Source organism: Myotis davidii, unplaced genomic scaffold (assembly GCF_000327345.1).
Source record: "Myotis davidii unplaced genomic scaffold, ASM32734v1 scaffold247, whole genome shotgun sequence".
Taxonomy (NCBI): domain Eukaryota; kingdom Metazoa; phylum Chordata; class Mammalia; order Chiroptera; family Vespertilionidae; genus Myotis; species Myotis davidii.
In genome coordinates this window covers 3,367,481-3,391,256 of record NW_006299593.1, presented here as the reverse complement: position 1 = coordinate 3,391,256, position 23,776 = coordinate 3,367,481, and the positions used below count along the sequence as shown (strand labels likewise).

Sequence of the window (23,776 nt, the reverse complement as noted above, 5' to 3'; positions counted from 1 at the left end):
TCACATCTCCTTTATCCAGTCATCTGTTCAACACTGAGGTCGTTTTCCTGTCTTGGGTAATGCTGAAACTATCTCTTTAGGATAGTGATTTTATTTCTTTTGGATAAAAACCCAGAAGTGGAAATGCTGGGTCATATGGTAGTTCTATTTTTAATTTTTTGAGGAACCTCCTTACTGTTTTCCATAGTGGCTGCACCGATTTACTACGTTCCCACCAACAGTGCACAAGGGTTCCCTTCCCTCCACATCCTCACCAGCACGTTACCTCTTGTCTTTGCAATGAGGTGATATCTCATTAGGTTTTTATTTGCAGGGAAATGTTTCTAAATTCATGTCTTTCATTATTGGAAGCAATGTCATCCAAGGCCATATTATTTTGCAATATTCAAAATACTTTTCAATGAATGTATCTGGTTAAGTCCATGTTGCTTTGGAAGGCAGCCAGAATGTCTTAATGTCTGATTTTGTAAATCCTGAAAGATTTCTTTCCAAGGAAAGATCCTGGAGATTAACTTTCCTGCTTATGATGTCTATAAAAACTGTCTGCACCCTTATTTCTGATGTTTGATGTGACCCCAAACCAAATTTATCACAAATTTATCACTCACTTCCTTGATGAGTAATGACGCTCTGAAGGGGACAAGATACAGTCATGTGTTTTCTAGAAAGAGCATGCAGGGAAGAGGCCAAATATCACCTCCCACCCTCACCCACCCCCTCACCACAATGTTGGGACTAGCCGAAGGTGTCCTTGTAAACGATGGCCTGAAACCTTCCTCCTCACCCTCCCCGCCCTGCCCCAAGGGTGGGAAATGCCCCATGACCTGGCACCATAGCTGCCTCTTGAGGATGGGAACGAGCCAGAGAGCAGAAAGGGCCTACAAAATGTGGGGTACAGGAGGCTCCTCTCTGCTGAGCCCCTTCCTTAGGTTTCTGCAAAGTTCTCTCCAGGAGTGATATTCAAATTATTTAACAACCCCAGTTGCTAATTATTTAATAACCCCAACTCCAATCCTACCTGAACCAAATATTACCCTTTTAATTGCTGTATGATGAGACACGAAGGGCAGGGCTGTCCAAGAAGCCCCAGTGGGCAGCCAGAGTAGAAGGGCAGGTCCTCAGGTCCCTATTTACTAAACATAAAGAGCATTTTTACATGTAATGACCAGACCAGGCGTAGTGCTTATGGGCAGGCCTGCCCTCTGGCTTCCTCTGGCTCTGACTGGAAGAAGAGATCTGATGGGTGAGAGCGACTGTTGCTATCCATTGCCTTTCCTAAAGGACCCACTTCCACCTAGGTTCTTATCTTCTGACCAGATGGAACCTGGGATAACTTACTGCCTGCATAGAGGAGTATAATCTTTCATTAATGATCAAAGGAGAGAGAGAGAGAGAGAGAAAGAGAGAGAGAGAGAGAGAGAGAGAGAGAGAATGGCCAGAGTCTGGTTCAAACCCTTTTGGTGATTTCCACCTGGGCCCTGGTGTCCTTGGGTAAACCTTTGGCTTCTAAGATTCCTGCATTTATTCATTGGCACAAAAGCGCCACATTCAAAGGGAGAGAGGCACTGGACTAGGCCCCCTGGGCTTATTTGCATTTTCAAAAAGGGAATTCAAGGGGCTCAATATTTTGCTTAAACAAATAAATAAATAAAGCCTTGCCTCAGTTCCACAAGGGGCCTTGCCAGCCCCTCTAAGTCACACTGTGGCCACTCCATCTACTCGTAAGTTTGGTCCAATATGACTGAAATCTCTAAATTGAGCTTTAAAAAGAGGAAGACTGGGAAATCTGAATTAGATGAGAACCCTGAAAAAAGAGTTGGAATGTATTAGGAAAGTAAATGTACGAATGGCTTGAATGTATATACACTGAGTGGCCAGATTATTATGACCACCTGGGATATACATACATATAGTATACCTCTATATAGTATCTACTATATATATATATATATATATACTAGATACTAGATACTAGAAGGGTGGGCAAACTTTTTGACTCGAGGGCCACAATGGGTTCTTAAACTGGACTCAGAAGAAGGAGCTGCGGCCGTGATTCCCGACGTTGCCATGTTAACACTGCTGCTGGTGAAGGAGTGGAGGGGAGAGCAAGAGAACCCTCTGCTCTTTCGGCTCTGCGGGCCGGATAGAACAGCCGAACGGGCCGGATCAAGACCGCTGGCCGTAGTTTGCCCACGGCTGTATAAACTAGATACTATATATCCCACGTTCAAAGGCTGTTAAATCGCGTTGTTTGCCCATGTTTTCAGAAAAAAAATCACTTCTACTGTCATGGTAAACAACCTGCTTCCCTATTTATAATGGTCTGGCCCTCTAGCAGCTTCAGCACGAAATTATAGCTAATTTGCCTACAAATGTCAGGTGGTCATAATAATCTGGCCACTCAGTGTATAGAAAAAAATCAACAATGAATCAGTGATGTTAGAGCACTAAACTGTTCCAGAAAATTCAGGCAGCCCTGAGGGTGTAGACTATCCCAGCCAAGAGGCGATGCCTGCTGTGAGCCTGCAGCCCAGCTAGGCTGGTAGCTTTATGTGCACAACAAAGACCATCACATCTGCCCACATTTCAGCAGGTAGCAAGACTCTGATAGATTCTGATAGACAGTGGGGACTGGCTCCTCCAAATCAAAAATCTGGGGATGGAATAAATGCCTGCAGGGCCTTTCAATCTACTGAATGCTCTCATGAACACCCTCAACTCCCTAACTCCCACCTCACTTGCCCTGCCCACCCCTACACCTAGGTCTAGCAATGGTATGTCTCTCCTCTTCGCTCCCAGGAGGCTGATCATGTCTGAAGAGAACTGCCAGCCAAGCATGCTGATGGGGCCACTGCACACTCAGGAGGCCTTCAGCGGCGTGCTTAGCAAATTTTATCTCATCTTTCTGGAGCCTCAGATTTCATCCTCACGCTGCCTCTCCCAAACGCTTGCCACTGCCCCAGAGATCCCCGTACCTCTGGCTCTTCTGTTCTCCACAGACAGCTCATCTTTCTGGAGCCTCAGATTTCATCCTCACACTGCCTCTCCCAAACGCTTGCCACTGTCCCAGAGATCCCCGTCCTACCTCTGGCTCTTCTGTTCTCCACAGACAACCTGCTCCTCTGTCTCAGTGAAAAGGCAGAGGCTGTCCTGTGAGAAACCCTTCTGCTTCGGGTAACACGTGCGCTGATGTCCTCCTCCAGCACCCTCTCTCAGAAGCAGTTGCCCCTTCTCCCTCTCTTTCCCCTGTGTTCTTCATTTTGTGTCCCCTCTCACTTCATCTCTGCCTCTGGCATCTTCCCTTGCCACGGTCTTCCTCCCCTCTGCCTACAAAAGTATGCCAGCCTCCTTCAACCTTCAAAATGGCTCAGACTTTTTTTTCTCCTTCAAGCTACTCACTCGCTTCTTTCTCCCTTCCTTTCATCTGCAAACTTCTTTGCAGGCACTCCACAATTCCTCCCATTCACTTCAGCCTGCTGCCCCCTGACCTCCAACCCCATGATTTCTCCAGTCTATCTCTTGCAAATGAATTCCCTGGGCAGTGGTCTCTGCTCATTTCTCATTCTATAACAGCTCTGGCACTGCTGACTCCTCTCTCCCCCAACACTACTAGACTACATGCTTAAAAATGATGGAGATGATAAATTTTGTTATGTGTTTTTTCCACAAGTAAAAGGGGGGAGGGGAAGACCTTGCAGTAAAGCTGCAATTCTCTGCAATCCCACTAATAAATCACACTAAGTCAAATCAAATCATCAACTATTTGATGATTTGATTCCTGTTCAAGTAATGGCAACTATTTTTATTCGGTTCGTTGGGACAGGATAATGTGCGTGCCCTCACAAGCTCTCTCCATATAAACAGAGGTCTATTCTTTGTTTTGTTTGTAACGGCCTTGTAGGTCTCTTAGGAACAGTTAGTTTTTAAAGAATTTATGTAGAAGATCATGTTTAACTTACTATTGAATTTCAAGGATAGTTCAACATATAAGCCCGTTGGACATCACCAATGACAAATTGCAAGGGGCAAAAATGAATCAAGAAGTTGATGTGCCTTAAATGAAATAAAAATAAAGTCTTTAGGTAATGTTCTCCACATCTTGAAGCATAACATTTAATTTTCAGGGCCAGACAACCAAGCCTAACATCACCAAAGGGATTTACTGACAGTGTGTTTAATAGCAACCTGACTCGTACAAGCAGCTCCTTAGCCTGGACCCGTCATGCTCCCTGGAGTCCTTTCCAGCCTCCACCCATTCCCACTTGGACACTCCTCACCCTGCAGCTGGCAAGATTATTTCTCACTAACACACTGAGCTCTGCCATGGCCTGCCCTCACTTCTGGAGTTCCGCAGCCCACGCCCCACACACCAGTCGGTGCTCAGGTTCACCTTGCCCTCATGGCTTCCCTCATTCCCATCCACCTGGCCTCACAGCTTGCCTTATAACCTACCACCACATCCTCACCCCTGCTGGTGAACTGGAAAGGTGTGAGCTATCATTAAAGACAAATGGGTTCCACCCTACCTGGTTGCTCAATGGTTAGAGCGTTGGCCCACAGACTAAAGGGTCTCAAGCTCAATTCCTGGTCAAGGGCACATACCTCGGTTGCAGGCTCAATCTCCAGCCCAGGTCAGGGCATGTGTGGGAGGCAGCCAACCGATGTCTCTCTCCACACCGATGTTTCTCTCTCTTTTGCTCCCCCTTCTCCCTTCCTTTCACCCTCTCTCTAACAACAACAACAAAAATCAATAGAAATATATACTTGGGTAAGGATTAAAAAGAATAATAATTAATTAAAAAATAAAGATAAGTGGGTTCCCATAGAGATCTTCCTCTACCAATTCAAGGTAAATCCTTTGAACCTTAATTTCTTTACATGAAAAATTATGAAATTGGGATCATATTGTCTCTAAGGTTATCTTATATTCATACCTCTGTAAGTGAGTCTACTCTTTTCTTTCCAGACCAAGATTCCCTGGTCTGTAATTCTCAATCCTGGTTACTTATCAAAACCACAAGGGGTTTAGACAATAAGTTTGAAAGAGACCATTAAACTCAATCTTCACTATAGGACTTCTCAGAGCCTTTAGTAGGATAATTTGCATTGTGAATTTCTAAGCTTATTTTTACCTTCGAACTCTTCCTTGGACTATCCAAACCCCCACCCACTGACATACAGACATCTGAAAGGACATTTGTATTCTGCCAAAAACTGTGTAGGAAACATAACCCTAGAGAATGTTAAAGCAAGTGATTCCCGAGTTCTGAGGTGCAACATTTTCCCTGCCCTAAAGCAGTGATGGCGAACCTTTTGAGCTCGGCGTGTCAGCATTTTAAAAAACCCTAACTTAATTCTGGTGCCATGTCACATATAAAAATTTTTTGATATTTGCAACCATAGTAAAACAAAGACTTATATTTTGTATATTTATTTTATATATTTAAATGCCATTTAACAAAGAAAAATCAACCAAAAAAATGAGTTCGCATGTCACCTCTGACACGCGTGTCATAGGTTCGCCATCACTGCCCTAAAGCAATAGCAGTCCTAGGAGAGATATTCTGATCTTAATTGCCCAGACATTTGGTCTAATAGCCTTACATAGATAAGCCCATAAAAGTTTGGGAGTTGGAATTGAGTCTTCTGCCTAAAATTGGGCCTTAAGTGAAAGAATAGGCTATGAGTTTGGGGTGTGTGTGTGTGTGTGTGTGTGTGTGTGTGTGTGTGTGTGTAAGAATTCAGAACCATAACCTCTCAGTTTTAAAGTTCAAATATGTACGTACTACTTGGAGTTCTGTAAATTACAAGCTGAGAAGGTCACAGTGTAGAAGTGTTTAGGAATCTGCAGAAGGAAACTCGAGTCCCCTCTGGCAGGTTGATCCCGCAACACAGTCCTCAAAGGATTTGCATAGGTAAATGCAAACTACACATGAGCTCATAATCCAAAATTACCAAAAACACAGAAGTATGATTACTCAGGCTCCTTGGGGTTTTACTAACCACGGAAAGTACAAAAGACCAGAAATCAGATGAGAAACTCAGGCCCAGCCAACTGTCTCCCCTTTCTTGTCTCCAAAGTTAACACTAGTTGTTAAGTAGCAGATGCATCGAAAGTTCTCTAGATATCATCATTTTTCCTATAAAATGAAGGCTGTTCCTAAAAATGTCCCTGCGTATGGAATTTCAGCCCCATGAAAATAACTGGACTAGTGGGGAGGATGGGGTTCAGAGCAGATCATTCAAAACGGTGCAATCTATTAAAATAAACTCAAAAATCTCACCATTTGAAGCATCGTACATTTTTAATTAAAATAATGCAACAGTGAATGTAACACTTTTCCTTGATTTAAAAAAAATAAACACATCAACTCTCCTGGTGGATGAGGATGATGTAGCACTGCGGCTTTGAGTTACGGAGACAGGACGGAAGGAAGGGCATTCTTAGATCGAAGTGTCACAACAGAGGTGGATGGCCGTGACTCATTGTCTTGTTATTCCTCTGCACCGGCTTAAAATAGAAACCCAGCCTTTGTTGTTTTGCCAAGTTTCTCTTTTCATAACAAAAAAAAAAGCTATTTGTGTGGTTCCAAATAAGGCCAAATGCCAGGAAAGCACGGTTCTGCTGTTGTCAGCAGTATAGCCTTTTCTTTAACCTGTGCTGCGTGCTTCTGATGCAGCATGTTGCCCTCACTCGTGGCTTTAAATGCAATGCCTAGTGAGCCAGGGTGGCTATCGCCCGGGAGGAGGAAGCGGGTAGACTGTCTTCTATATTCCATTGCCCAGGACTGTAGCAGCAGAGTTATAGCCAGAACGAGTCAAGTGGCCAGGATCAAATCCTACAAAGTAGGAGCTGAATTTGGACACTTCTGGAGAAAAAGAAACAAGGGTAATAAACTCACTATGTGCTTAATTTCACCTTCACATTTTATAAAATAAATTTTAAGAAAGAGCTTTATGGAGACCTAAACAGTTGAACTTGACTCGTAAAACCAGAATAAGTTTCCAGGTGTCAAGCAGGACCTGGGCATGTGTGATCTTTCTACTGTATTTATGCCAACCTAACAATAGCTCCACATCTTCCATCCATGACTATTTCCAGCAGCCAAACTAAGAGGCGTGCATGAAAACCTGATTTTGTTTTGACTTACAGTGGCCAGTAAGATTTCAATTTACCTGGTCTTTTCTGGCTCTCTTTCCTTACCTATATAACATTCATTGTCAAATCTGACACCACCTCACGTCTACCTAAACAAAGGTGGCTAAAACCAGGGCTAAAAGCACTGATAAGTGGGGAGTGGAGGCATATCTCCCAATGCACAGCAGAGACACTTTTAAGAAATTCTCAGGTAGCAAAGAAACATTACTAGAATTCAGAAGTTCCATATCCCACCTCATTTTTCATACCCCCATTTACTTCACCAGTCCACCCACTAATGCCAAACGGACTCTAGGGCAGCTACTCCGGAGTCAAATGGCCACTTTCTGCCCATCCACAATACGTAAGCTGAAGACAGCAGTAAGTGGTGGGGTGGGGTGGGCCTCAAGAGGAGAAATATGAAAAATGTCCCCGGATTCCTCCCCCCACCCTACCCCCCCGCACTGCCATTTGGTTCTACCATGTTGTGTTTATAGATACGTTTGTTGAGGAATTTTCTTTTTACACATTTGATTAAGGATCCTTTCAAGCTTATCTATCTTTAAGTTGTTCCTTCTAATGATAAAAGAGCTGAGGAGCCCACTCCCAACCAAGAGGAAGCTCCTAGAACCTTCTGAGGAAGGAGTGGGCCAAGTTGAGCCTACGCTTGGTAGTGCTCAGCGGAATCTAGTTTGCATTCATGTTGGAAATACTTTCTAGTCATACTACTTGGAAGCAGAGAATGATGCAATTGATCTTTTAATTACCATTGAAAGTGCTATTAAAAAAACCACTGGGTTACCTGAGACCCCATGAACAGGAACTTGCCTGTCCTGTGAGGTCACTGACTTCCTGGGGAGGTGTACTTATTGGTGATCTACTGAATGAATAGGTGTTAAAGGGGGTATGTACAGGGGTGCGATAAAGCAGGCAGGGATAGCAAGCATTTAGGCAGATGCTGCAAGTGGGAATCAGCAGGGTGCATGGAAGGAACAAGAAGGTGACCTGGAGGCTGAAGTGCAGGGGAGAGTGGAGAGGAGTCAGGTGGACAGGTGGTAGGGCCACATCATGCAGGCCTATGGGGGGTGGGGCAGTTAGCATTTTATCCCGTGAGCCCTGGGCCACTGCACAGCAAGGAGGCAGCGGCGCTGATTCAAGAGCTGCGCCCCTGCTCCTTCAGGCGATTGTAAGGTGGAGAAGGCTGACATGTCCCTGTGCTTAGGTCACTTCTTTGGGTGGCCCCTATGCTGGTCTTGGCAGGAGGTTTTGGCTCATTTGGAGACAGTCTACTCAGTTTCAAGGCTTGGAAAAATCATCTCATAACTTCAGCTTAGCCTGTCTAGATCACACTTTGAAACACTCCCCTGCCATCCTATGGGCGAGCTGCTCCCTGAGCCCAGTGAAAGGCTGGTGATGGGGGGCGGGTAGTTGGAGGGGTGCTTTGAAGCACTAGGAAATTAGGAAGACTTCTTCCTCCTTCCTGCTGCATATAGTCAGACACCCCACCACTGAGACCACATTGGAGGTGCCTAAATCCTGTTTGCCTGAACATGGTGGCATTTTTCCAGAAGCTCAGGTGCCCAGTTTACGGCATGTCAGCATGAAATCTGGATTGTAAATTAGTCCACCTTTGATTAATACTAAATTGAGTATTTTGGCACTGTCTTTTGGTTTCCCCTTGGGACATGGCTTGAATGGTTTGGCTGGAGTGGTGGGCCACTTGCTGCGGCCCTTCCCACTGATGGCATGTGCCCACACATATGTGGTGAAACACTCTGTTGCTGACCTCCTGTAGCCCCTGGCCGCTGCCTGAACACCAGCCTCCTGTCGCTCATTTATGAAGCTCTGGCCTCTAGGCTGCTCCATCTGGAAACGACCATACATAGCCTTTTAGTTCACACGGGGGTTAAGTGAAACCTTGTTAAAGATGCAACAAAGACAAGACACAGAGACGGCAAGAAAGGAAAAGGAGAATAATAATAACAGTCTGCGCCATCACTTGAGCACCCACTGTATACCAGGTGCTTTACAAGTATGATTGCTCATCGTGACTCGATTCCTGCCAGGTTAATGTTTGACAGATGAGGACAGTGGAGCTCAGGTTGGTTCAAGGACTTGTCAAATCCTCAGTGAGAGAAGGGCAGGTCTGGGATTGCTCGGACAACTCCACTGTGCTGCCATGCAGTGAGGGAGGAAGCTGGTAGCCCTGTCAAGACAGAAGCTCAGCTGCTCTGCACCCAACCTCCAGACACCCACGGTCCTTCCCATGCACATTGCCACAGCACCCTGTCATCATCTGTCTGTCTTCCCAAATATCCTGCCTCCTCTCACCCCCCTCCCTAACCCTGCCCAAAGAGGAGAGACACATTCTAGATGGCTCTCCCCAGCCTCCCACCCTCCCTCCCATTCCCAGGCATTTCCTGTTTTTAAATCATCAGTGCCTCTGGGATGATGGGAAATCAGCTCTGGGCAGGAATGGCCCTCCCCAGAGATTTTCTTAGTTGAGTGGGTGAGCAAAATCATGGCTTCATGCTTTCCAGAGACCTTCAGCAGGCTCCCCACAATGGCCAGGAAGTGGAGGCAGATGAAATGATAGTTTGAAACCCCCGGAGACCTTAACCTCTGCTGTCCTTAATTATTTGAATGCTGTCCTTTTCAATGAGTGGAGTCTCAATCCCCAGGCTGGTGTTAATAGAGCCTCAAGCCAGTAGCCTGTCTCAACATAGAGAGATGACATGACAGATAGTGGTAGCCCGGATGATAACATTGGGAATCAGAGCCCAAACGAGATCCCGGAATACTCATTAAGTCAGAGGAGATGTGTGCTTAGTAGGCAAGAGCTTGATGCCTACGATACAGTCTGCTCTGCAGCTAGGAGAGCTCTCCAACTGGATCAAGGAACTGGTCTGGTGGGCAGTGCCCAAGCACCCATCCACAAGTGGTCCACACCAGCCCTGGCACTAAAACATCAAAAGACATATAATGAGCTTTGTATTTACCTGAATTCTTTAAGGAAAAGGACTGCCTGGTATGAAGCTGGCCCAAAATTCCATTAATAAGCTTGAGATGAGAAGAGGGAGCTACCAAAGGACATGGTAGAGTCACCGTGATGATGACCAAACTGCCTTGTAAAAGACTAATGAACTGCAAGGGCTTTCCTTTTGTGAAGGGGGTGTGCAAGTTGGGGACACGAGTAAGGAGAGGTCGCTTACTGCCACCTAGCTGTCCTCCTTCCCTGTCCTTCTCTCATGTGTCACTCATCCTCTCATTGGATGGAAGGGCCCCCCAATTGCTGCCTGCCAGAGTGTCCACATGTCTTTCTTCAGCCCCAGTGACAGGGCAACTGCAACATACAATCTTATAATATTGCTATATAAACCTTTGTACCCCTTTAAGTTCAGGGCCCTGGAAAAAAATCCATGGCTACCCCTTCTTTGCTGCCCACTGTTGGAAATCCATCTGCCTGACCTTCACCCTATACCCTCCCTAGATGGGTACTCCTTGGGATCAGTGACAGTTAACAGAACTAAAAACAGCTCATGTGGTCCTTACCTGACTCCTCTCTGCAGCACCACCTTAACCTCTGTCATGTACAATGGTTTGTTAAACATGTAGCTGTTTGAATGGGTGGGTAAATGATTTCATGCATGAATGACTGGATGGATTAATGAGTGAATAAATTTGCACGATAGCTACCTGTGATAAGAGATGGAACTGTTATCTATGAAACATTTTTTCCTTTACACAAAACTACAACAAAACACCATTATGAATAGAACCCTCAGCCTAGACCATACTTTCACTAACTGAGCTGCTCTGCCCACAAAAACACATCATGGCACTGACTCAGCTTGCCTTGCTTGGGCCTGCTTCAATGGCAATTACGGCCACACTACCCAGACACCTTTTGAGATCTGCAGGCCTCTTGAAGAGCAGGTGGCTGGAGATTTCCACTGACTTGTTCTTTATTTTTTCTTTTCAGATTATCAAGGAGATGCCTCCACCTCCTGCTGAGGAAAGTGAGGTGAGTGACCAGAGCCGGGTGTAGCCAGCCGGGCAGGGTGTGGGAGTGGGGTAGAGAGCTGAGTGCCCTGGGCTGAGACTCAGGCCCCGGCAAAGCAGAGCTAAGTCAGGCCCAGGCTCCCAGTGCATGTGAAGCAGCAGGCAGGGAGGTCTTTGGCTCTTCCCAACCAAAGATGAAGATGAATGAACTAAACTGGCAGTCACAGACAGAGGCTTGGGAAGGTTTCTCCTTGCACAGATAAAATTTGAGATGCAAACAGAAACGTTTTTATCAATACAATTATTTTTCCTCTAAAAGAGACACTTTAGGGATCTCTTCTCCCTGCAGAGACTTATGCTTTATGTGTGCAGATGAGGGAAAATCAGTGATTCTAGGAACCGCCTGTCCTTTAATTTAAAACAATGTTACCTAAAGATTTGCCAGGAAGTAATGGAAATATTTTGGAAGGGGATATGCTAATATCCTGACCATACTCTCAAATCCTCATCATTTGAAGGAAGAAAAATATCTTAGGCTCCACCATAAGTTGCCCAGTGAGCAGTTTGCCTGGGGTAGAATAGAGTGGAGACATTGAAGGCTGATGACAAGAAGGAGCATATTGGGGGAGAGGGGGCAGGAGTGCCCGGCCAGTGGCTTTCCTGGTGCTCTGATCACTTCCGGGAGAGCTGGCCAGCCTGGATGCAATGCTCACCAATTTATAAACCAGGGTACAGGTCTGAAAAGCCAGTGGGACCGAAGGCTATAATGATGAGGTTTCTAGTTCATGGTCCTTAATCCCTAAGGTCTGTTGTGTGCAAACCGTGCACCACCCCCTCACCATTCCTCCTCCCAATGTCTTTGTCAAGTTTCCTACATACAGAAAGAATCGTGATTGCATTTAAAATTCCATGTGGCTCTTATATCCTGAACCATATGCATGTAAGCCAAGGGATTTAATAGCTGCCATCAATTAAAGCACATCTTGTTGGAATGCTAACTTCCTGCCCAGAAATCAGGGGAGGAAATTACATTGCCGTGCAAAGAGGAGGGAGGGGAAAAATAACACCCTCTTTACATCCACAAAGGCCTTTTCCTAATCCTTCAAGAGAAAGCACGGTGGTTAGTTCCCGCGAGTTCCAGTTTGGCAGCGCTTCTGCTGTGTGCAGCTGTCTCTTGTACTTCCAAAGAAAAATAGGTCACGACACTCTCTTGATGAGGTTGGTCTGTTTGCCCTGTTCCCTCCCCTCATTATTTTCAATTAGAGGAGTCGTTGCCCTTTCCTCTGGTGCTGGCTCTACATTTGTCTTTGGCAGGTGATGTGGCAGCTACTGTGGCCAAAATGTGCCAGGAGACTTAGGTGTAAGACTGTGGAGTATGGCTTACCCCAGACTCCATCATCTAGCATAGGACTGTACACACAGAACATTTTAATAAGTATGTGTAGAATGAACTACCATTTTGGAGGGGGAGTGGGGCTCGAACCCGAAAAATACCAAGAAAGAATAGCTGAAAGCAAGAGAAGTAATCGAGTTTTTCCAATTTCATCTAATATTCTTAGACAAGTCTCACCTGAAGAAGGCAGACCTGGTTTCTGACACAGAAAGACAACCTCGGGATGCCTGAGGTGTAAAGGGCCGTGCCGGACCTAAGCGCATTTCCATGCTGGCGAGCAGGCTGCCGGCGGTGCTGATGACCTTAGCATGCATCTTGGCCATGAGAGTCCCTTGGCCCTGGGCGTTAAGCAGCCCGAATCTCCCACCTAATGTGTTTTGGCAGAAATAATAATTAAAAAATCCCACAAAAACAGAGAATATAACTTAGCCCACACGGAGTATTTTACACTATGTCCTAAAAATCATAGTCAGAACCCAGACAACCTTCTCCACTCCAGTCTCCTGTGTTCAAATCCCACCAGCCCTTCAGGCACACCTCATGTGCTACTATCTCTGAAACCACACTTTAATTCCTCCTGTCACAATTCATTTCTCATTTCTCCCTTTTCTGCATTCCCAGGGTGTTTCATTGACTCTTCCTTCTGCATCAATGTTTAAGATCATTAGCTAGTTAAAGATGAAGATCTATATCTAATTAATCCTTGATTTATTCCCAGAGAGCTTAGCCTGTTGTCTAACACTCAATTACTAGCCATATGAAGTCACTCTCTGCCATCCATATATCAGCAAGTCAAGGATCTGTTATCCCAACTTTCATCAGATTTATTAGCATCGTATCCCAAGAGACAAATATCTATTTAAATAATGAAACTTTAAGAATGAACACAACTTTATAATGCGCTCCACAGTGATTCTCTTTAATAAGGAACATCAGTATGCACAACATAAAAAGCCATGACTTTTTGAGATTCCATGCAACTAACAGTGATACTTCTGTATAAAGAGAGGGTCAAAGAAAAATTAATTGAAATGTCAAGATCTCAGCAAAAGCAAGGAAACTCCATTTTAACAACTGAGAGGGGCATTTCTGCTCTAATTGGCAGCAGAATGAGGTTTCCTCACTGAGTTTCTAGTTATTCCCAATAATTGATAGTTTATGGGAGAAACCAATAATAGAGCACTTCAGCTGCTGGGTTCGTTCTAAGTAGTTCCATGGATTTTCTGACTCTGTGTGAGAGGGAGAGGGATGTGTATTGAAGGCATTGACACTGGATGGGCATCCAGTTAACAACAAGCACCTGCCTTTGAATGATGAACTTATTTTTAGGTTTGTTATCACGCTTACTGATCCCAACAATTTCTCCGAGGCAAGAATTTTTTAGATGTAAATAACTAAGTGATGGGAAAATTATACAAGTTGTCTAGGACCAACTAGCAGTCCTGGGGTCCCTCACAGCTATGTCTACCCAGACAGCCAGAGTAGCCTCCCCTTCTGGAGGGGTGAAGGGCTAATCTACTGCCAGTGGACATCAACTGCACACCGATACACACTCACACACACACACACACACACACACACGTGCACATGCCAAACAGGAGTACTAGAACAGGCCCAGAATTCAGTATTCAATATTTCAGTAGTTTAAAAAAGCACATTGCTTCTAAAAAAATGAATACACTATATTTTTTATTGAAGAATACAAGAAAATCCTTGCATCCTCCTTAGTCATGGTGTGTATGTGAAGGGTATGTTGGTGCCATGACATGTTCTACAGCTCAGAACAAGGGAATCTTAGGTCATTTGGAATTTTTATACTTGCAAACAAAGGGGTCGCTGGATTTTTTAGTTCACGCCTAGGAATTCATCTCCAAGACTGACATTGAGGATGACTTCTCTGGCTTATCCCCAAAGACTTCAGATGACATAAGCAGCCAGTTCTACTTTAGGTTCAGCCCTTCAGAGCCTCCTGGGCCTGGGAGTTTCTGGGGCCTTTGCCCTTTAATTACTTCATGTCATCACCCTCACAAAACTTACTCCTCTATAAATGTGAACAATCGTGTTGACAGCTGTATCCTCCTTATTTTTCTCAAAATATCACACTGCACTGGCTCAGGGGGGTCAGCCACAGTGGCCAGGTGAGTGAAAGATGCAATGGACAAATAGAGGTTCTTATTTGGAACTATGAGGGCTTATCACAAGGATTTAAGATGGGTTATGGTTCATCGAAATTTAAATGGATTCAAAAGCTGATTTAAAACTATTTCCTTGGGCTCGATTCTGTTTCTGTTACATTTTCCTTTCCATAGATAGTTCCCTCTGGCACCTGCAGTGAATCGGGGTTTGAGAGCCTATTTGGGTCAAGCTGGCCATCTAGATATCAGAGAAGCAGGGATGTTAAAGAACTTGTAGCTTGAGTCTAAGAGGGTCACCATCTATATGCACAACTCCAGGGGGAGCTGTGCACATCAAGACTGTGGTGTTGTCCAGGGCATGGAGCCTTACAAAAGCCTGACATGACTGGAAAGACAGAAAAGTTCAGTGTCTGAGGGCAGCACAGGACTAAGCCAATTTGGGGCTAACCCAATGTGTGCATCTGACCTCATAGTCTACAGCTATTTCTTTCTAGAGCAGGACTGACTGAGGACATGCCCAGGTCTGCCTGAGGACAAGCAGGTCAGATGGTCCTCTACCATCTGAGAAATGTGACCTGAACATCAGCCAACTGGATGCCTAGGGCCGCCACATCCTTTAAGATTTAAACATAACTTCTCCTGATGGGAAACCAGCACTCCCCAAGCTCTGTGGTTTCTACAGGCACCACTAACTCCTACTTCTTGCCTCTCCTCTGATCACTCACCTTCTTCGTTTGCTGGACACCATCTAACAAACTCGATTTCCACACTCCCCCAAAGGCACCGCTGGCACAAGGCCATCTGCATGGGGACTTTTGCTGAAGGATTAAAAGTATGTGGTTGCAGCACAGTGCAGCCAATGAATAACTCCTGGCAGAATATTAAGCAGCCTCTTCTGTAGCATCACTGTCATTCCGGCTGCTGAGGGTCTCAACCATCACCTCAGGTGGGTACTGGTAGCTTTTTTTTATCTTCTGCCGACTGCCCACCAACCCCTGATTCCTACTGCTTTGCTCAGACAAAGCAAGTCAGCTTATCCATCTGTCATCCCATAATCATAGAGTATTTCCACATTGGCGGTTTCCCCTCCCTGCTACATCCTTGAAGAGCAGTGTGAGGGCAACTTGCCAAGAGCCCTTGTACTTCATTAGATGTGAGGGTCACCCCGGGTGCTGCCGGTTTTCTTAGTGGAATTGCTGGGCACTGTGATTTTAATCCACCAACTTTTGGCCAAGGACACATCAAAGATTCCCTTCTCATCGGAAGATTGCAAAACCCTCCGGTCTCTAGAATGTATAAACAGAGCCATGGTAACTGCAGGGAAATTCCAACTCCCTCATTGGTCAAAGCTTGGGCCTTTGTGTTGTCTTCTGCTGTTGTTTGACTTTGGCAGGCAAGCTCGGGTCAGGGGATTAAACGGCAGGCTTAGTGGATCAGGAGCACGTGGAGCTGATTTAAGTGTTGGCATTTCCTGTTGTGGAAACACGGGTCCTTGCACATGCGCAGGAGGCTGGCCCCGCCTCCTCACTCAGGCACAGCCCAGAAATAGAGACGACAGCAAGCCCTCTAGGCAAGGAAGGAAGAGAGGAGAGTGAGGGCAGCTGGGTGTGCAAGTGTGGGGGAAAGATCCTGGGACAAGGCACCAGGAAACCTGATTGGACTTGAGTTCCATTGATGTCTTCATATCTCTGAATCCGACTGTCCTCTTCTGGGCGATGGAAAGGCTCAATTAGGTGACCTCTCCTGGTTGTCCCCCTGTCATTTAAAAACTCAGGAGACTCATCAAGCCATTTCCATTTCCTATTGAGTAAAGCAGCTTTATTATTGGAGTTTCTTGTGTTCTTGGTGCTGCTATGTTCAGTTTTGGATGATATAATTTTAGGTTCTCCTTTAGAAAATGGCACTAGGCCAGGGGAGCCCTATTTCATAGATGACACACAGACACACACATATCCGCCTCCAGCTGTAAAGTTTAACCATATATGTAAGATGCCTAAGGTTCCTGGTTTGACATCACAAGCCTTCTGAAACTATATCATGGGGGGAAATACTGTGAATTACTTTGTTATTGGAGGTTTCTGTTTTTATTTTATCATCTGACCCAGACAGTCTCCTTTTGTCCATGTTGCCACCGTGGACATATACCTACAGTGTGTGCTCTGCTTCCTTCATGTCCATACTTTCTCTGCAGGAGGAAGATGATGATGGTCTGCCTAAGAAAAAGTGGCCTACGGTGGATGCCTCTTATTATGGTGGGCGAGGTGTTGGAGGCATTAAAAGGATGGAGGTAAGAGAACAGCTTAATGTACAGTATTCCCTTCCCCCCTTATCTGTGGTTTCGCTTTTCACAATTTCAGTTACCTGCAGTCAACCATGGTCCAAAAATTCCAGAAATAAACAGTTCTTAAATTTTAAGTTACACGCCATTCCTAAATTTTATGCTGTTCCACCTGGGGCATGAATCATCTCTTTGTCTACTTCCCTCCTAGGATGTGAATCACCCCTTTATCCCATGTATCCACACTGTAGATGCTCCTCTTCCCCGTTAGTCAGTTAGTAGCCCGGGGGTCTTAGTTATCAGGCCATCTGGTGAGGCGTTGCAGTGCTGGTGTTCAGGTAACCGGCTTTACTTCATAGTGGCCCCAGAGCCCAAGAGCAGTGATGCTGGCAGGTTGCACGTGCCGAACAGAAGCCATAAAATGTTACCTTTGAGTAAAACGGTGAAAACTCTCAACTTCCCAAGAAAGAAAATCATATGGGGAGGTTGCTAAGATCTGGAATGGGAACAAATCTTCAATCCATGAAATTTGTGAAGAAAGAAAAAGAAATTCATGCTAGTTTCCGGAGAAAGATAACTTTTATAATGGTATATTGTTATATTGTTGCATTTTATTAGTGGTTATCATTGTTAATCTCTTACTGTGCCTAATTTCTAAATTAAACTCTAGCATAGGTATGTGTACAGGAAAGTCAGTAAGTAGTATATATAGGGTTCAGTACTATTCATAGTTCCAGGCATCCACTTGGAATGCATCCCCCAGGGATAAGGGAGGACTGCTGTGCTCATATCTGTGTGCTGACTACTCACTGATGGAAAACCCAAGCAAACTGATGAAAACTCATACTTGGGATCTGGTAGGGATGTAAATTGTGAGGCATTAGATGGAGAAATGGGAGGCACAGCCTTTTAACTGTACACCCCATATCTTTCCCACCATGAGTTGAAGCAGTTCGCTCATCTGCTCAAACCCCCAGTGGTTTCTTCTCTCCCTGGAATAAAATCCAAGTCCGTGCCTGCGCCTGCAAAACCTTTGCACCTGCTGTCCCCACGGCCCGGACAGTTCCACCCCTAAATATCCATCCACGTGGTTTGCTCTCTCCGCTCCTTCAGCCCTCACCCTTTCTCTTTCCCACACCTCCCTCTTCCCTGCCCTCAAAGCCCAAAGGAATTGAGGAGGGGGGGCACCTGCGCTGCCTATCACATATGTATTTGTTATCCCCATCCTCTGGGGCATCATAGTTTATTTTGTCATTTTGGTCTTTTCTATGTTATTTAATGTAGGTCCGTTGGGGAGAAAAGGGCTCCACAGAAGAAGGTGCTAAGTTGGAAAAGGCAAAGAATGCGAGAGTCAAGATGCCAGAGCAGGAGTACGAGTTCCCTGAGCCTCGAAATCTCAACAACAACATGCGGCGGCCCTCCTCGCCCCCAAAGTGGTACTCTCCCATCAAGGTGGGTCTCTTTCTACTTACAAATCCATCCTCACTCCTGATAAAGCACTTTTAGTAAGAATCAGACTCTTTGACATGATGAAATATCAAACCAAATTTCAGATTATCACAACAGAACAAATTTCTCAACTCATGGACTTAAACATGGAGGTACTTACTTTTTCTCAATTTCTGCATTATCAAGGCTGAGAACTAGGCTTTTCTAAACCATCATAGCAAAGTAGCGGAATGAAGGTGGACTTGGATAGTAACCCCAGAGGACCTTTATAAAAATTGTATAAAATCTCATTTCATTGCTAAGCAATTCCTCTTGCCATAACATAAGCCCGTTCCGCTCCCACCACATTGGTGGATTGCGTTGGCCATCAATCTAGGACTCACTCTCTCTGGCTTCGAGCAAAACCCTTTTTTCTCCACCATCTCTCTTCCCCCCACAGCTTCAAATCTTAAAATCTCTCTGGCTTATTAGGAACGTTAAACTATAGGAGGCAGTTCATGCTTTCTGAAGGCCTCTTTTCTCTCGCTCTGGGGTACAAATGTCTTGGAATATACGTGATTCATTCAATACCCTTGCTCTTCAGGCTTGCCCATTAACATCTGCACTATGCCAATTGGCAAAGAGCGTGAGAAAATCATAGCTGAAAAGACTCTGAGTGAGTCTGTCCCCATTTCTTTATTTCATAACACTCCTTCAGAAAACTGAGGTAAGTAAAGTCCTCGCTCGACCTAGGTCCGGAGCCCAAGACCCCCAACTCAGGTCTATAGCCTCTACTTCTGTGCTCCAAACAGAACTGAACTAACTCCAAGGCCTCAAGTGAAAGATTCAGTAAAAGAGCCTGCTCTCTTCACAAACAAGTTGACACGCAAACACACACACACACACACACACACGCAAACACACACAAACGCATAGCCTTACGCCTCTTCCAATGACAGTAAAAATAACATTCATTATTCTCTGAGTTATTTGCTCAGCATATCCCATCTCCTATGAAATCAAAGGAATAAGTATTTTAAACAGCAAGTGACACTTTATTGGTACTTGTCTTTTCCCAGCCAAGCCAGCTTATGCCCACACTAATTGCAAGGTATTTACATTTTGGCTCGCCTGTGTTTAAAGCAGTGAGATTCTTTTTTAAGATAAAACCCCTGGGGCAGTGGGTTGAACTCTAGAAAGATGTGGGCGAAATGTAGCTGCTTGGCTAACAGCTGTTTGCTTGTAGTTGTTTTCTAATGTGGAACGCGCAGTGGCGTGCATGCGTGCACAGACAGGAAGGAGCCGCAGAGGAGCTCAGAGATGAAGACAGAAGGGGTTTTTCTCTGATGTCGTTTGCAGCCATCTATACCTTCTGACTAACACGACATATTTGGTGACAGCCAGGTTTTTATTTCTGTATTCTTAGGCATTGAGAGAATATGCATTCTGTTTGAAGAATCTAAGTTGTGCTTGACAGCACATTATTCCTTTATCAACTGGGGGTTGAAGACTGAGTTTTATGAAATAAATAAGGATGTGGACAACTAGGTTTAGGAATCTAAAAGCATTCCCAACACCCACTTGGAACTAGTAGCAATTCATTGAGTGTTTGTTGTGCATCTACTATGTGCCAGGCACTGCCGGTTACGGAGCGTACAGAGGTTCTCCAACTTAGCTGAGTATCAGAAGCACCTGGGAAAGCTTTAAAAATACAGATTCCCAGGCCCAGCATCTCAAACCTAATGACTCGGAGTCTCACAAAAGGCTTTCAAAGATATACCGTCCATCACAACTTGCTCACTTATTTTCATTAAATAAAATTCTTTTCCCCCCAAAGCTTCCCTTTTCAAATTTCACATCTAAACTCTCCAAGTGATAACCTTCTGTTGCCCCCATTACTGCTCCGTCCACAGTCCCTGCTCTTGAGCCTCCTCCTCTGTCCTTGTGTTAAATCATTGGTTCCCACAGTGGCCCCTGGACCAGCAGCATCAGCATCCCCCCGGAATTGTTAGAAATGCACATTCTCAGGCCCCAACCTAGATCCACTGAATCAGCAGTATAGGGGATGGGACCCCAGCAACCTGGGTTTTAACAAGCCCAGTTAAGAATTTGTCATGGAAGGTCCCAGCCAGCCTTCCAATGGAGGTTCCCTGAGGTGTCTGGCAAAGAGCCCCTGATCATAGCTCGTGGGTTTGTCAGGAGTCTCAATAAGGAGACCCACACTGGATTTCACAGTCCATTTTCCCACAAACACAACTATTGGATTCATATCAAGTGGCTGGGAATCTGAGTCGCAAAGAACCACCCAAACGGCCAGGCGGAAAGACCTGTGATGCCGGTGGACTGGCTAAGCGCCTCTCCGGACTCCCTCGTTAGGACCTGAGAAAGGGTGACCGCCCTCTTGCTGGCGGAGCAGCTCATGCCCGCGCTTCTCAGCGCACATCGCTAGGTGGGAGATGCAGTTGCCCTGGTGTGACTGAGCATGTTTAGGAGTCTTCTCTCCTCCAGAGCTGACCCCTGGAAGGCACCAATTATGCTTACCAGACCTTGGACCTGGCAGTGAACAGCACTGTACCTGGCACAGAGTGCGGTCTCCACCTTCTGGTGTTACAGAGCTGAGGCACAGGATGTAATTATGAAACCATTCCCAGAGCTTCGTGCAGGTTAGACTCTCTTGGAGTACACGGATCGCTTTGGTACCCTCCGTTCCAAGAAGGTGACACTGTTCTTGCTATCTCCTCGAGGGAAGGAGAGAAAAAGAGAGGTCATCTTATGCATATCTGGCTGAATGGGGTGAGGAACGGGCCAGGACAAGGAAGTTTGAAAATAGAAGCACAGAAAGGAATTCAAAAGTCAAAATGTATACTGTTTATCCAGAAGACGGGCAGACTTCCTACCAGAAAGTCAGTGTTTATCCTATTGAACGTACTGCATGCTCCAGGATGAGCCCCACTCCAGCCACAGTGCCTGTGGGCATCGCCAGGCCTTGGACAAAGCATTTAGCCTCATGAAGTACCGTAAACTCTGCTTCCCTTTCCTGGATCATCTCGCTGGATTTGTCACACTCCTGGCAGGAAGCAGAAGGCACACAAAAGGGTTAAATGAGCACAGGTGTGGGCAGGGCTAAAGGAGGGACCCAAGCTGTTATACCCCTGGGCCTGCCCCTCAGGCGCAAGGAGGAGAGATGGGGTCAGTGGAGCCAGTTTTCTAAAGCTAAAACCATCCAATGGGAACTGTGGCCATAGAGAGGGGTCAGCAATCTAAGCCTGGCCTGCCACCTGCTTTTATAGGGCCCACAGGCTAAGAATGGTTTCTATATTTTTAAATGGCTATATAAGTACCTACATAATATCCTTGCATTTGCCTGTTGACCCACGAAACCTAAAATATTTACTCTATGGCCCTTCTCAGAAAGTAAATAAATACCATATGATTTCACTCATATATGGAATTTATTGAACAAACTGAACTACCAAGGAAAATAGAGACAGACTCATAGATAGAGAGCAGGCAGATAGGTCTGATTGGGCGGGGGTGGGGGGGGGGTAATTGGGGGAGGTGGGGGCATTGAACAAAACAGAAAAAGAGAGAACTCATGGCCATGGACAACAGTGTGGTGATTGCAGGGGGTGCGGGGGCAGCTGGAGAGGGCATAGAGGGGATAAATGGGAAAAAAGAAAAATATGTTTGCAGAGCCCTGCCTTATAAGAATGCAGCCACTGTTGGAGCCAGGGGGTCAGGGAAGGAGTAGAAGGGATAAATACCCCAGCCTCTCCCTAATCTTGCCCTCTCATCTCTTTCTGGTGCCTCTTATTGGCCAAACCCAAGGGAAACCAGATGCTGCCATCTGAAGGGGTCAGGTTTCCAAGGCACAGAGCCAGGAAGGCAGAGAGACACAGGGATGGAGGGGGGCAGGCAGCTCACGGAGACAAACCAGTCTCCTCCGCCCCTACTGTACATAGGGAGACTACCCCCGCCCAGTGCAAAACTTTCAGGGGGTCCTGGGGAGACTCCTAGCGCCCCAGTGAAAGTGATCAGAATCATATACATCTTTTAATGTATTGCATTTGACTCACTTTTTTCATGCATTTCATAAAATAGATCTGAGAAGCAGGTGAGCACATTTGCTAAGCAAACCCAGTGGGAATTCACCAAGCGAAGGCATCCACAGTGGGCTTCTCTCTACCATCCCTCGTCTAATTTAAGGCACTGACCACACTGACCACACTTCACCCTTTCCTCATTCCAGGTCCATGACTATTTGGCCTGAGTTTTCCTTTGCTTGGTTTCCACCCCCTGGATTTACAGCACCCCATGTTTCTCATTAAATTGGGACTGACCATTTCAGACAAGTTAAGTCATGCCCAGATATATGGCCACCAGATAGATTAAAACCAGGACTGTGTTCAGGTTCGCTGGAAGGCTTGCAGCCTTCAGAGAAACCATTCTTCTTGTTTTCCAGTAGCTCCTCCACATGACTGGAAATGACAGAAATGACAGCCGCAGGACAAAAGCCAGACCCTGGCGGGCCAGGCAGCCTGGCTGTTCCCTCTAAGAGCCAGAGTGGCCTGTGCTGCTTGCAGGGCCTGGGCAGGGGCAATCTTCTGTTCATTTTCTGTTAGGCCCACCTGTTGTCCTTGGCCTTGAGCCCCTTGACCTTGTAATCAAGCAGCTTTCGGTCATGAAACTATCTGGAATGAAGCTGTATATAGCTCAGTAAAACACCCTGGAGCTTTAAATGTTGTCAGATGTGCGGTTGACATTAAACAGACTTTTATTGTCCCTCTTCAGCTACTTTTCAGAAAGGTTCCCAACATTTTTTTTTTTAACAAAGACCCACAGAAGAAGGAGCAAAAGGCAATTACCGTGTGTGTATGTATGCATGTGTGGGTGTGTGTGTATATGGGGGGATGGGGGGGGAAGGAAAAGTTTCCAACTTTATGCATTAAATTATTTCAAGGGAAGCCTGGGGCATGATATTTACCATATAGTTTAAGGTGCAAAAATTCCAGTGTCAGTCTATACTGGCCCTATAAGTAGAACCACTCTCAAAATTCTCAGCCTCTGACTGACTTCCGCTGAGGCCGACGAGCCAGCAAAGAAGACACAGCTGCTGCTCGCCAAAACAGATAAATAAATAAAAAGGAAAGAAAAACCCAGCCACACATGCCACGCACCACGTGCTTTGAGCGCCAGTGGCATAAGCCTCCCCGGCGCAATCTTATCATTTAGGAAGAAACAAAGCTCTCATTGACATAGGACCTCTGGTTTGTCTGACACTGTGGATCGGAAGTTTTTGGCCGAGGCTGAGATGCGTTGGGAGCCTGGAATGGTAAATTTCTCATTTTATAGTCAATGTGTCTCAAATGAAAGAAAGCTATTTTTAACCGTCAGCTAATACA

The 23,776-nt window shown here is 45.6% G+C and overlaps 1 protein-coding gene across 1 annotated transcript in view; it reads left to right on the top strand.

Moving 5' to 3' along the window:
- ANTXR1 (anthrax toxin receptor 1) overlaps nucleotides 1-23,776 on the top strand; it is a 218,443-nt gene that overhangs the window by 139,529 nt on the left and 55,138 nt on the right. Inside the window, exons 14-16 of the mRNA XM_015571469.1 lie at nucleotides 11,121-11,162; nucleotides 16,860-16,955; nucleotides 18,231-18,398. Coding sequence (XP_015426955.1) covers nucleotides 11,121-11,162; nucleotides 16,860-16,955; nucleotides 18,231-18,398 — 306 coding nt within the window. The remainder of the gene's footprint in view (nucleotides 1-11,120; nucleotides 11,163-16,859; nucleotides 16,956-18,230; nucleotides 18,399-23,776) is intronic.